This window comes from Cylas formicarius, unplaced genomic scaffold (genome assembly GCF_029955315.1).
Source record: "Cylas formicarius isolate icCylForm1 unplaced genomic scaffold, icCylForm1.1 PGA_scaffold_10__41_contigs__length_53128322, whole genome shotgun sequence".
NCBI classification, from domain to species: domain Eukaryota; kingdom Metazoa; phylum Arthropoda; class Insecta; order Coleoptera; family Brentidae; genus Cylas; species Cylas formicarius.
Genome location: NW_026844214.1, coordinates 3403603 through 3417454, shown reverse-complemented (window position 1 = coordinate 3417454; position 13852 = coordinate 3403603). Strand labels below are relative to the sequence as shown.

At 33.5% G+C, this 13852-nt stretch overlaps 3 protein-coding genes across 3 annotated transcripts in view; 1 reads left to right on the top strand and 2 right to left on the bottom strand.

The window, feature by feature from the left end:
- The window catches only part of LOC132699254 (calbindin-32), a 369234-nt gene that overhangs the window by 215138 nt on the left and 140244 nt on the right, over positions 1-13852 (top strand). The gene's annotated exons all lie outside the window — the stretch shown is intronic.
- LOC132704093 (uncharacterized) lies at positions 415-2601 on the bottom strand. Its single transcript, XM_060673858.1, has 2 exons — positions 2556-2601; positions 415-755 (listed from the first exon to the last, which is right to left on the bottom strand). Exon 2 carries the CDS (start codon positions 735-737, stop codon positions 438-440), a length of 300 nt encoding a protein of 99 aa, XP_060529841.1. The 5' UTR covers positions 738-755; positions 2556-2601; the 3' UTR covers positions 415-437.
- Positions 5887-12482, bottom strand: LOC132706437 (uncharacterized). Its single transcript, XM_060677784.1, has 2 exons — positions 12413-12482; positions 5887-6281 (listed from the first exon to the last, which is right to left on the bottom strand). Exons 1-2 carry the CDS (start codon positions 12473-12475, stop codon positions 5943-5945), a joined length of 402 nt encoding a protein of 133 aa, XP_060533767.1. The 5' UTR covers positions 12476-12482; the 3' UTR covers positions 5887-5942.

Below are 13852 nucleotides of genomic sequence, written 5' to 3'. Positions count from 1 at the left end.
GCTAAAAATGTACAAATAAGCAGAATTTATAATTATAATAACCAAAAAAAAAATTGGTTAATTTTTGAAGTGGCCCAGGGGGTCGCTTTGCCCCACCCTCCTCTATATATAATTCAAGCTGATAAAACTCCACTGATTTATGTAATTTTTTTTTAAGCTATTGTGCACGGGTACTGGTAACACATTAAAAAAGACCTTTAACGCTAACATATCTCAGCCAAATCAATTTGAGCCGCTATCATAATTTTTAAATCTGTTTTGTTTATTGTGTGTGCAGTTAATGTGTTACATCTTGTGTTTGGAATATGCTTATTACTCTTCAGTTCTCTATTGTGCCTTGTGCCATGCCCAAAATAACACAATCGTGATTTAACAAAATATCTCTGAAGTTTTATATTCTTTATTATCACCTTAACGAAAACTACAAGCTATACGACCTAAGCATTTGTAGATATGCACCGTATACTTTCATACGCGCTTTGCTCCGGACTATTCCTCCGGATTAAGCACGTCCTGACTAGCCGATCGACTTTAGCTGGCGGAAACCTAGACGATAAATCTCTGCGTATTGCATTCTCCCGAAAATTTCCGTTTCCGTCCATGTAGCCCATGCGCACGCCCATGCACAACAAGTGAGTCTTTAACGCCGGATTATTGGGAAACTGACCCCTTAAGGTTCCCATAAGCACCGACTGGGACACGCCGCTCTGTTTCTGGCACGCTGAATTGTGCCTCATGATCGATTGAATATTCAACTAAAATTAGATTACTATTTCAATGTCAAATTCCCGAAATCAAGAAAATAACTTCAGCACTGGGTGCCCACAAATATATTAATGATTAATGATAATTTAATGATTATATTAAGACATTTTATTATTAATAAATAATATTTGAAAAATATATTTAAACACAAAAAATTAAAAAAAAACACACATTTTCGGAAGAAATACCAATGACTAAGTGCGGAAGTCTAGCTCTCAGTCAACCATAAATTAGCAGGACTGAGAACTTCCGGATTAAAAATTAATTAAATCAAATCGAATATTTCGACTAGCAAAAACGTATAAGCAAGAGGAATAAATAAAAAAAACAAGAAGATGGTATAAATATTTGAAAAAGTCAAATTGAGAAACAGTCAAAACAAAAAAACATGAAAAAAAATATTTATTCATTATTTCTGCCCACGATTACGGCGTAATCTTTAAATTTTAATAACACAGGGGGTCCTAATTAAGAAAATTTGCAATAAAATAATTCAATAACTATATTTTCTTTGAATTTGGCCAATGTAAAAAAAGAAAATATATTTAATATTTATGAAAATAATAAAACTTTTTATTATTAATAAAAAATCTTTGAAAATATATTTAAACCAAAAATTAAAAAAAAACATTTTCGGAAAAAACCTGCGAAAGCCAAGCTCGCAAATTAATAAAATCAAATTAACTACTTCCACTATTAAAAACGTATAAGCAAGAGGAATAAAGAAAAGAACAAAATGATGGTACAACTATTTGAACCGGTCTAAACCGAAAAACAGTCCAAACAAATAAACAAGGAAAAAATTATGGGGTTAAATAAAAATGTAATGGAAATGACGGCGTAATCTTTAAATTATAATAACACAAGGGACCCTAATCAAAATCTTAATAATTGTGTTTTTCATTGAATTTTATATTCAGATATAAAACAGTTTTTTAAGTAGTTGAAATTGTTTATAGTTTATGTTGCAAATTTGGTTGTTATTTGCAGTTCAAAAGTGCAAAATTATATAAAATATCGAACAAAAACAAAAAATATATAAAATCGACTCTGGTCAAATTCGAACAAAATAATTTTTGCAAATTAAAACGCAAATTTCGAATCAAAAATCTTATATATCTTAGTTGGCCAGAAAATTTCGCAAATTCCGATTTATCGAAGAACTCACCTGACAATTCGCAATGCAAATGGTTACTACGAACAGAAAGGTTTTTTTTAACATTGCTTGAACTTGAACTGTTATTCATTGTTGCAAAAATTGCGCTGCATATCCTACTTTGGTATTATTATTTATATATATTGTTTAAAACAACGGAAAACTTTAATTAGAACGAAAAAATTCCGTTAATAATATTGCATTAGCAATTGCAGGAATAAAATCTTATCACGCATCGCCGTATTTTTTTCCTTTGCCAAATATTTTCAAAAATTCGTTGGTCGATCTAAACTCATTCGACACATAAATATATAAAATATAAATAAATATTTACTTATTACTTATTTATTTCTAAAGGTTTCATGGTGTTTAGTAGTAATGCGAAAGTACTATAGGCAGATAAACATTTTAACGGAAAGGTCTAAAGACACGTCAAAAAAAGGTGTCTTTGGGAAGAACACCACAATAACGTTTCTAGTTCAACCACTAAAAAAAAGATATTAATGTCTTCAATGATATCAGTAATGCATAAGAAATTTCCTTCATTTGGTTAGTTTTGGTAAGAAATAGCCCTTATTCCTATTCCTATTTCTATTCTTTTTCAGACCTTTTGATCCATTATACCCCCACTTACCTCTTTTATGATGCGTTTGGGTTGAGCTCCTAGCACTCTCAATCGGTGCCCCTTTTATTGAGCAGCTGGTTTGGAGATGAAATGGAGTTTCCTTCTCTTTTAAGTGTAGCCCATCCCTATGAAATAAAGGTAACTGCTTTGATGGCAGTCACTTTTTAGTATTTCTTCCCACGTTCATGAAATACAACCGGGTTATACAAACTTAGTGTGTAAGCGTATAAAATTTAAAAAGTAAAAAGAGTGAAACAGCTGTTTGGAAATCAAAATCAACAAAATACGCTATAAAAGTTCATCTGATCTTCGAAAGTTTTTCTGTCACTGCCAAGTATCCACCTCCCAACATCTCTAAAAATTGATTAAGGCTTCCGCGGCCAGCGTTTGAACTGTAAATGTTTTTGTTCGGGCTTAATGCCCGTCGTTGAGTGGAAATCTTCCTGACGTTTCGCTAACACGAGCGACTAGCTTCTTCTGAGGTGCTTCCATCTCCGATGTTGGCTGCAGACTGACGCGCTCTCGGCCGTAAGTTGTATTTATGCCTGGGAAGTCGTGGAGTGGAGGGGGCGGGGCATTTTAAAGCATGAGTGGTTGTGACTACCGGGGCTGTCCTTGTGTTCCTTAAGATGGGGTTCCAAATTTGTTTGAGCTGCAGTGTCTTTTCTTTTCTATTGAAAGTATTTGTATGTTTATGGATTTCTATTGCTTCTCGTACGAGGCGGGCATGATAGCCCGAAGTAGGCGCAAGAAGCCTGGCTTCCCTAAAAATAATGTTGTGATCCCCCTCACTGAGCGCGTGTTCCGCTACTGCCGATTTTTCTGTTTTTCCCAATCTGCAGCTTCTCTGATGTTCCTTTATCCTGGTTGCGACAGATCTTTTTGTCGTTCCAACGTACACCTTTCCACACGCATGGTATGCGGTAGACTCCGGCGGCTGACAGTGGATCTCACTTGTCCTTGGCTGATCTTAGCGTTTGTTGTCTTTTCCTTGTTGGTTGGCCTCCCCAGGCACTTACGGCCGGGAGTGCGTCCCATCCAACATCGGAGATGGAAGCACCTCAGAAGAAGCTAGCCGCTCGTGCTAGCGAAACGTCAGGAAGAAATTCAACAAACAAAAACACTTACAGTATCTCTTAAATTTATTAAGTGTATGTGCAAAATCCCTGCTTGAACGCTGGCCAATTGTCTTTGAACAAGTCGTGATAGAAGTCGACCCCATCCTAGTCTAATGTTCTACTAACTTTAATAAAATTTTATTTTTGAATATATTCCTCCTTAATATAAAACAGTATTGACGCTGCACATCTACTAGTCTGCTCTCCCGATACAAACCACCAATAGAGTAACGGAAATATTTTCTATATATTATTCTAGTAAGCCATTTTTCGGCAATTCTATCCCAAGCAAGAATTCCGTAAAATCTCTAAGGTATCTAAAACTCGAAAAAATGCGCATGATGTTTTTAATATTGAAATGACTGTCAATAACAGGCCAACAATTTTTAAACTTTTGAAAGTTGAATTTCTATATGACATTTGATTCTGCTCTCCTTTACTCCTCACCCACTGCACCAGTGTGAGTGTAAACAGTGTTGATTTATGGTCATATTGCATCCGATTTTCCTAAATTTCCCTTGAAACCTATGCAATCTTTTCAGATTCGATCAAGGTATTCACAAAATCTTGATCTTCCATTAATCGCCTTATTTGAGAACCTACAAAATTTGCTTCCTTTAATTTTGCATCTGAGAAAGCGGTTGGTACTGAAAACATACTCAATCTGTATTAAAAGCTGACCTTGTAAAAGTCCCACAATTTTTAAATCACCACAAATCATCGAACTATAGTCCTTGTATTTGATTTTCTCAAGCAGTAGTTTCAGATTTTGATAGCATTCTTTCATTTGCACAGACTTCATGTTCGGATAAACAATACTTTTCAAATATTTAGTATTATATTCACTAACATTGCACTTGCAGAAATAACAGTCCTCATGGTCACTTGTTGACTCTTTTCATATCATAGATATTCCAAAAGGTAGGGATCGCCTGGTTCCATTATTTCAATGTCTTAAACGTTCTTCACCTACCCAACAAACAATACGTGGTGGTTTGTCTTGATCACCAATTTTTACTTTAAAATTGGCGTAGCATTGTTTTTTCATCAGGGGTAATTGTACGTCTAAACTCCTTCACCACAAAAGAAATTTCAATTTTAAGAATTTTTAAGAGAATAAATATGACATCTCAAAAGTTAATTTAATAATGCTGTGTGTGTTAGTTCAGTCAGTATAACTCCAAAAATATGGAAAATACCATATCGTAAAATCTTTGTTGTCATGTGATAATTATAGATACTACTATATAGTTCAAGGTTAACTGATTGTACCCAAACAATAACACAAACATCATGAAATCGGTTTCTATGCATTCTTTTTAATTTTGTCTTATTTGGCCTATACACTATTGCAGTATCATGGGCAAAATTTATTATTTTCCAAGGGAATTTATTGTCATTAAATCATTAATACAGATAGAGAAAAATAACGGCCCGGGTGCAGTACCTTGTGATATACCACAGCTTTTCAGTAGCTTGTAGATTGCAAATGCCTTGGAGAGATTCAAAAACACCGATATACTAGGCCATTTCGAATCTAATGTATTGTAAATCTCACCCAAAGGTCACAAATTACGTTCTGAGTCGATCTATTCTCCCTAAACCCCTACTGACGATTTGGTATTGAATCAAAGTTGTCCAAAATGTTCATTATTCGAATTTTTAATATTTGCTTAAATATTTCGAAAATACTGATATCAGCGATAAGGAACGACAGAAATTTTAGTTTTGTCTGTTCCTTTGTATGCGGGCTTGAGTATACCAATCTTGAAGCAGTCAAGAAAGCATTGATCACGAAAGCATTTATTAATAAAATGTGTAAATACTGGTGATATTTAATCAATAATCAACTTCACAACTTCACTTCTTATATCCTGAAAATTTCTTTTATTTTTATGTTTCAGAAGTTTATTTTACTTCGGAAATAGTTGTTTCATTCAAGCACATTGTATTGTGCAGGAGAGGCATATTTTACTACAATGAACATCAAAACTGTGTGAAATGTGTATTATTTTCTGTGTCCATTTTACTTACCTTAGCCCTGCACCTGGGTCTTCCATAAATCTCATTTACGCATTTATTGAGCTCTGCAGCATATTGAATGCTAATTTTTGCAGTACTTTCAGGCAATTCGAAGAAAAAATAATTTTCTGCTGAAATGGAGCAACACTTTTTTAAATTTTGATGATAACAGGGATCAATCAAACAAAAGCTGCTTTCAAAGTCATCTAATTATATGTAATCAAAACCACGCGAATGTAACTAGAGCGAAAACCAATCACAATCTGTATTCCTTAGATATACAATGTATGGAATCGAATGCAGTCTGGATAGGAGTAGCCTTCCGCACCAAGCATTCCTTTACTGCGACTTCGATCCTGTCATTCGAGAGTCCGGTGCTCATATCTTTGCGAATTTCCGTCTCGTTGAAGTTCCCCTCGCCGTCGATGTAATTCATTCTTTTGCCCAGACAAAAGAGGTGATTTTTCAGTCTGTCATCTTCTTCGAATTCTCCTCGCAGCGTATTCATGAGCATCATCTGCGGCACCTTGCTCTCCTTTTGACACTCCGCGTTGTATTTCATCACGACCTGAAGCCTTTCGGGCGGAAGCTGCAACTTATATTGAAGCAACAAATCATTTTAATGGAAAAATATCGCCACACCAAACTGATGCGCCAGGAAATTTGTGTATTGTATTATAACTTTTTAATATATATCTCGAATCCATGTGAAATAAAAGCATACGAATGGGAAAATCTGCGTGAAGAAGTGTCGCGTCTCCGGGGATTGACTAAACTTCAGGAAACGTCTGAAGTCAAAGTATAAAGGGAAGTTCATATTAACATATCGCGGGAAACTCTGTGTGAGCGGTATAAAGTTCGCAAAGAAGATTTACGATTTGACAAGTCTGTTCCCGATATTGATTGACATAGTTTTGGTTTTCATAGTCTATGAATTAGTCGAGTTCCACACCGGGTCTCCCAGGCAAAGATTAGGTAAATGGATCGTCCTAGAAATTGGCCTAAGATGGCATGGTGCTTACGACGAACTTATTTTCGAACGTACTCATTCAACAGAAGAATACGTATCAGCACACTCCGGGTGTTAATGGAGATAATCTCTAGAATCTTCGGCCAATCATTCAAATCATTTTTCGGTAAGTCTCAATATAGAATATTGCAGGCTTAGATGTCAAATTTTATATAGTCATGAATTACGTACAAACGAAACATATTTTCTTACATATAGCTTTAATTTGAGAATATAATTGTGCGAAGTGATATATTCGATTTCATTTCCAACATTTAGCTATTGTTTTGATGGCATAATGATGTGATCGAATGATGGCACTATATGCCACCATAGGAAACGAAATTATAGATGTCCTTGACATTTCAGATGTGTTTTTAATTTTCAGTCATCACTCAAAGTGGAAGAGAATGCAAGAATGGCAAATGCTAGGCGAGAAGCTATAGATAGCGTAAAAGAAAAGAAAACGGATTGGCAATTAGCTGCCAAATCATTTAATGCTCCCGAAATGACCATGCATATACAATTTAGAAGGAATGACAGTTCAATGGGCTTAAGGTTCTTTGGTTCCACTATCAACAATCTGAGAAGACTAGTTTACCAGTTGCATCGGCGAACAACTTACGTCATGGCTTTAATCGAGAAAAGCAGATAGCTAGCATGTAGCAGGTAAAAGGTTTTTTGACAAGAAATCATAACATACATAATAACATCGGATCGCATTTTGCTTCATTAGAGGCCACTTTGCGTTATTATAATTATAAACTGGAAAACATATGATGTTGACGAATCTATACGAAAAAAAAACCTCAAAAAGGGTTTGCTACTAAAGGCCGCAAGCAGTTTAGGGCTCTTAACAATGCTAACTGTGTAAAACATCTGAGAGTGATTTGGGGCACGTGCACATTTATACCACGAGTCTTCATCTTTGCAAAAATTTGTAAACGAACTTATGGACAGTGCTCTCCTAGTTACCCAAGAATTTTACCAAGAAAAGGGTTGGATGACAGTAGAACATTTACTAAAGTGCCTTCAACATTTTGCACACTATACCAAAGCTTCTCTAGAAAATATAGTACTCATGCTTCTAGATGGCCATAGCAGTCACAAAAGTTTTCCAGCATCCAGAATTTGGATTTTTTGGACAAACATACATTGGCCAAGAAATTCAAAGATGACTTAGACAAAATATGCTACATTATGCCTTTTCCAAAACTGGAATCGCTAACCATAGACAAGCCTTTGGATCAACAGCCTGAAGAAAGATTAGGTTAAACTTCTTTGACTAAAACTAGCGACCACTAATAAATTATCACGGATTCATCTAGCAACACCTAGAGAAAATAAGATAAGAGTAAAAGAGGTAAAACGCGTGTTAAACACAACGCCAGTTAACACAAAAAGAAGACGAAAAAGCAAGAAAAATTTTGGCGAGTAAAATGAAGAAAAAATTGTAGACGAAGAAGATGACCAAGAAGAATTCTGCAATACTGCTATGGATGACGACGTCGATGATGATGTTTATATTGCAACGAAGTTTACTCACGGTCTCGTGGTCAATACATGTGGGTCTAATGCCAAAAACGCAACCCGCGGTGCCACGGAGAGTGTACTAGGATGGATACCTATGCCTTTATCTAGCATTTTTCGTAAAATTATATCACTCTATTATCTTATTTGATTCTTTTTTTTATATGTCCTGTATTATATAAATTGTAAGTATATGGTCAAATAAATTGAAATTCTAAAATAAATGTGTCAAAGCGTTTAGAAGTATCAAAATTATCACTGCGTAGCAGATTGCGTATTATGTATCATCATAGAAAACAGGACGGCTTATGATGAACCACCGCAATAAAATATTAAAACTTGGTAAATTCAGAAAATCACTTCCCATATTAATGTTTGTCATAAAGTATAATGTTGCCTCTATCATAGACGACTTTCTCTTCCTCTTAATGTGAAAATTCGTTTGTTGTAACTTTTTTTATGTTAATGTTAGTTTACTTTAATGTTCTTTGCTAGTGGGGTAAGAAACCTGTTTATACTGAAAATTATTAAATATTAATTATTAATAACAATTAATAATAATAATGCTTTCACTTTTTATGGTAGTTTACTATACCTACATAGATTTTACAATTTTTTTTTGGATAATCATGATAAAAGGAGTTCAGGCTAAATGTATCTTGCCCCTATGTACCTTCAGTATTTAATGATAGACATGAAAGTGGCATTATTTTCAATCTTTTAAAGAAAAGCTTACAATGCTCTAAACAACCTGCACACACCAATACTCCAACTACCTTCTTTTGGAGTTTAAAAGCCCGATCAGCTGTAGAAAAGTTACCCCACAGGACAATACCATAGGTGCTAATGAAGGAGAGAATAATCATCATCAATGTATCCACAGCGATTAATTTTCTTAATTAACTATCTACAAAGAACAAAGAATTGACGTGCTGGCTGACAGTTTGTCTTACTATGCTTTTTAAACATTCATCATATGTGTAATAGCGACAATTTGACTGACTTGCCGGCTTTTTTCTCCACTTTTTGATGGTAAAAATTGGGTTTTCACTAACCCCACTTAGTCTTGATTAGTTTTGGTTATTGGCCTAAGTGGTAGTTGAACGTGTATTGCAATAAGCTTTTAATTTATCTGGACTTGTACAGATTTATATAACGGTTGCTGTGTTCTGTGCACTACCAGTTAGATGATATGGTAACTGTCTTCAAATCCAACTCAAAGCTTGAGAGCCGTTAAAAATTTATTTTAATAATAACGATAACGTAACAAATCCATTTACTTGGGTTTCCTCTATTCTGCTCTGAGACCCGAACAAAAATCCAAATTTCAAGATTTCCAAACTCTCCAAGCTGCAGATATTGGTCCAGAGACGGATGATAAGAAACCCAAGTGGCACTGTTTTTTTTTTCTAATAATAATCATCGTCTTAAATTTTTTTGTTTATTGCGAGATATATAATTTAAACGTTAATAACATATATTATACTAATAAATGAAATAAATAAATAAAACAGAAAAATTAGTTTTAACTTAGTTCTTCATGTTTTATCAAACATCAATTTTGTACTCAGACCTGAGAGACTAAGCGACTCAGACGTGACTAAAATAATTTAAAGCTCAAAAAATGTTGAATTTTGGGAAGCAATTTGATGTTGATGTCTAAGATTCTCAACCCATCAAATCAAATTTAAATATAACGTTTTTATCATTAAAAATTACCCACAAAACATTGACGATATTATAAAATTATATTGAATAAGAAACTTAATCAAAATGAATCCAAAATTATTTTTTTCTTAGCTTTGGTGTCAAGCCGTATCACCAATATTGATTTTCAAACTCGGCGTATTTTTTTTTTGTAATTTTGCAAACGGAAAATATAGGTATCGATTCAGCATAAATTTCACATCTAGTAAACAAGCGTATAAATAATCAGAAATAATCTACGTTGCTATGTATGTGCATGCACGCTGGAGACTTTGCGTTAATAACGGAACAGTCATTAATTTCGCTAATGGTGACTCGGTAAATCGAACAAGCAGAAATTATGTTTCCTAATCGGATAGTAATCAATTTGTCGCCTTTTCCATTCGTTTGCCGTTAACCGCTCGCACTTCTTCCTCAAAAGCACCCGTAACTCTCAAGTTTTGAGGTTACATTTATAAGTTGTATTCTTTGAAGTACTGATATTAATTTTATTACTATTATGACAATTAAATCACTGCTATTTCTCGGTTTATTGGTATAAATCGCAAACAATATGTAGAACTTACACGATGAAAAAAAATTTGACAATGCTGGGTGCCGCAAAGCTCTACGCCTGGTCCGGTGCTTCTTTAACTGTAGAAAAACGACTTGATAATCTTTGTTATTGCTCGCCAATCGCACAGTTGCAATATTTTGCGATTATGATTATGAGTTTTCATCTTTAAATGATGAGCTATAATATATATTATATATATAATATAATTTATTGCCAAACATACATAAACAACACATTTAGAGTTGTCTGTATGAGTTTTCCAAGTAAACATACAATGTATATAACAAACAGTGTACGCATACACAAAAACAATCTAAAATTCAGAGGTCAAGTAGCTTTTAAAGCTTCATTGAAAAAATATCTTGATAGTTATAATAGCATTCTTATTTTAAAATGTGTTCAATGTTTTTTTTTTTAATTCCAATGAGGAACAGTTGTTTTTGAGAGTTGGCGGTATATTGTTATACAGTTTAATGCCAATCAAGTTACTAGACGATTGAGTTATGTTTACAAAATGATGGGGAACACACAGACTATTTCAATGCCTGGTGCCATACATGTGAAAGACGGAATTAATTATTTTTTTTATTTTCATGGACGTACATTATGCAGTGATAAATGAAATTTGAAGGGAGAGTTAGTATTTTCATTTTTTAAATATTGGCTCACAGTAATCCTTATTTCATGCACAACACAAAGTTCGAACAATCTTTTTTTGAATTTTAAAGATTTTGTCTGCCTCTCAAGAGTCTCCCCACAATAATATGCTATATGGGATTACGTTAATGAAGTTTTATAAATTATGTATCGGTCATTAAAAGATTACATTACTAACCGCTACAGACGGGACATCTCATACAACCTTTAAGGTAGAAGCGACCAACAAAGTTTATAACTATTGATAAGTGTTTTCGAAGGATAAAACTATATCTATTCATATTATATTTTATAAACTGTAACTGTGAATGACTTGACATAAATCAACTTAATACTCAACAGAGAAATACTACTTATAAAAATCAGGATTTACGTCAATCCAGTCTCATGAGGTTACATCATAATTCACACTCAACATGGAAAGACAATGTCATGTTTAAATAATATAATATTTTAAAATTTTAAAATTTAGGCTAAGGAAACAATTATGTGAGTCAATTGTTGTCTCACATTTTAACTACTGTGATGTAGTGTATGGTTTTTTTATTGATAACGAGTGTAAGTGCCGTATTCAATGGTTGCAGAACCATGTATCTGCTACATATCGTCAACTTAATTGGCTTAAAATGGAACAAAGAAGAGCTCTTCATTTCAATGTATTCATATCCATATCCAATTATCCATAGCCTCGATTCGCTCACTTTGCTGAGAGAGCGGCTTATTCCTAGGAGTACTATCCATTCTGTGAATGTAAGATACAGTTACAGACTAACGATGCCACATCATCAGAGTGCCTTGTTTCGTAGATCTTTCACATTCAACGCAATTCGTGTTTATAATTCTTTGTCACACGAATTCAGCAACTTAAATTTATATTCATTTAAAAAAAGGTGCAATGATCATTTGCTCCAAATACAGTTTTCCTAATAATGTGTTACTAATTATGTTATTATCAAGGGATTATATTGAGTTATCAAATTCTTTATCTTTAGTTGCATTTTCTGTAGTGTGTAAATAGTGCGCAATTTATTAATTATATAAATAGTTCTTTAGCGGTTTAGTAGAGTAGCTATTTAAGGCAACACTGCGCCGCTTTTGAGCTATCTGTTTACTTTGTTTTGAAAAATATTAATATTGTATTTTATTATTATTATTATTATTATTATTATTATTATTATTCTATTATTATTATTATTAATATTATTATTATTAGTATTACTATATCAATCGAATTGAGATATTGATTCAACGTAAAATATATTCCTACCTGAGAGTGTACAGAGCAGATTAACACCATTACGAGCACCAGCTGGTTCATTTTAAAAGCCATGCTGTTGAACACTGCAGAACTGCTAAAGAATCCGCTAAACATTGCCGAAGTTAAGGCCAAATTTTATTGACCGTAACCCTAATTACATATATTACGACGAATTTTGCCAGACAAGTCGGAATTTTGAAAAGTGACAGAGGTAGTTCGGCATGTTTTTGATGCGCTTTTAATTAAATAGTGTACTATAAAAGCAGTTATTATTTCAGTAAACGGTAATGGCAAAATTATTTCGACATGACGATTTGGATGTTTTACAAATTTTATAATAAATGTTGGATTTTCTGAAAATCTTAAAACTAACCAACCATATAATTCTGCACGAGGAAGAAGAATATTAGAAATGTTAGACATTTTCGTTGATTATATTGCTGAGCAAGTTAAATTTTCTGTCCCTGGTTAAAAAATCTGGAGAAGAAGAAAAATAACAATAAAATAAAATAGTGACGCATATTAATCTAAAAATAAACCAGTAAAAATTACATCCCTTAAAGTCTAATTTGGGATTATGTGGGTTGTGGAATGAACACAGTTTCCTATTCCTCTGCCAGCCGGTCAGTGATGTTTGACGACTGCAAATTGTTGCGAATTGAATTTGTACGTAAAAATAAGATATTATATGGGAGCAGATAAGCAAGAAAGTACAATAATCTAATAGTAAGTAGTAATTAATTAATTAATTAATTAATCCCAAAAGTGAATTAAAATATTTTCTGAAATTTTTTCTAATCAAAAATGCTTCGTTTGAACTTCCTGTACTATCAGCAGTTAGTGAAATTAATTGTATATCAAACGAATTATGTTGATCATTTTCTACATCATCTGCTGCCATATTATTGATACACTATGTGATCCATTGTATCAGCTTTATCTGCAAATGGTTTAGTCAGCTCTGGACAACCTAAAATTTGCGGCTATTTACCTGAAAACATCAAACCTCGTAATTATTGAACGCTTGAAAAAGACTGTTTGTAATTAAAATAAGATGATCCGCTGAGTGATGATTTCTATGATTTATGCTTGGTTTATATGCTTACCACCAATGCTGCCAACACTTTGCAAAGTTATTTCTGTCCAAAAGCCTTACAAACTTCACTTCTTCCGTCTAGTAGGTAAGAAAATTGACAAAAACGCAAAAAGTAAATAAAAAATTCAAATAATTTCCGTAAATCGTAGATATATATTATTTTAGCTTTTGGGCAAGGTCTACGTTTTTGCTAACAACATTCAGCACCATTGTGAAGTCTAGATTAGTTTCAATATTTTCAGGATTGTAATCGGGGTGCCTCTAAAATGAAGCCATGGATTTATCAACATCAAATTTCATCATCATCATTAACAATTGAGGGGCCTAACCATGATGAGATCGAAGAACTGGAA

What these genes read in the sequence shown, in the direction of transcription:
- LOC132704093 (XM_060673858.1), bottom strand. Translation starts at nt 737, where the DNA reads ATGAGGCACAATTCAGCGTGCCAGAAACAGAGCGGCGTGTCCCAGTCG.
- LOC132706437 (XM_060677784.1), bottom strand. Translation starts at nt 12,475, where the DNA reads ATGGCTTTTAAAATGAACCAGCTGGTGCTCGTAATGGTGTTAATCTGC. An exon ending in TCTGCTCTGTACACTCTCAG is followed by an intron (nt 6,282 to 12,412) that starts GTAGGAATATAT and finishes CTTCAATATAAG; the next exon opens with TTGCAGCTTCCGCCCGAAAG.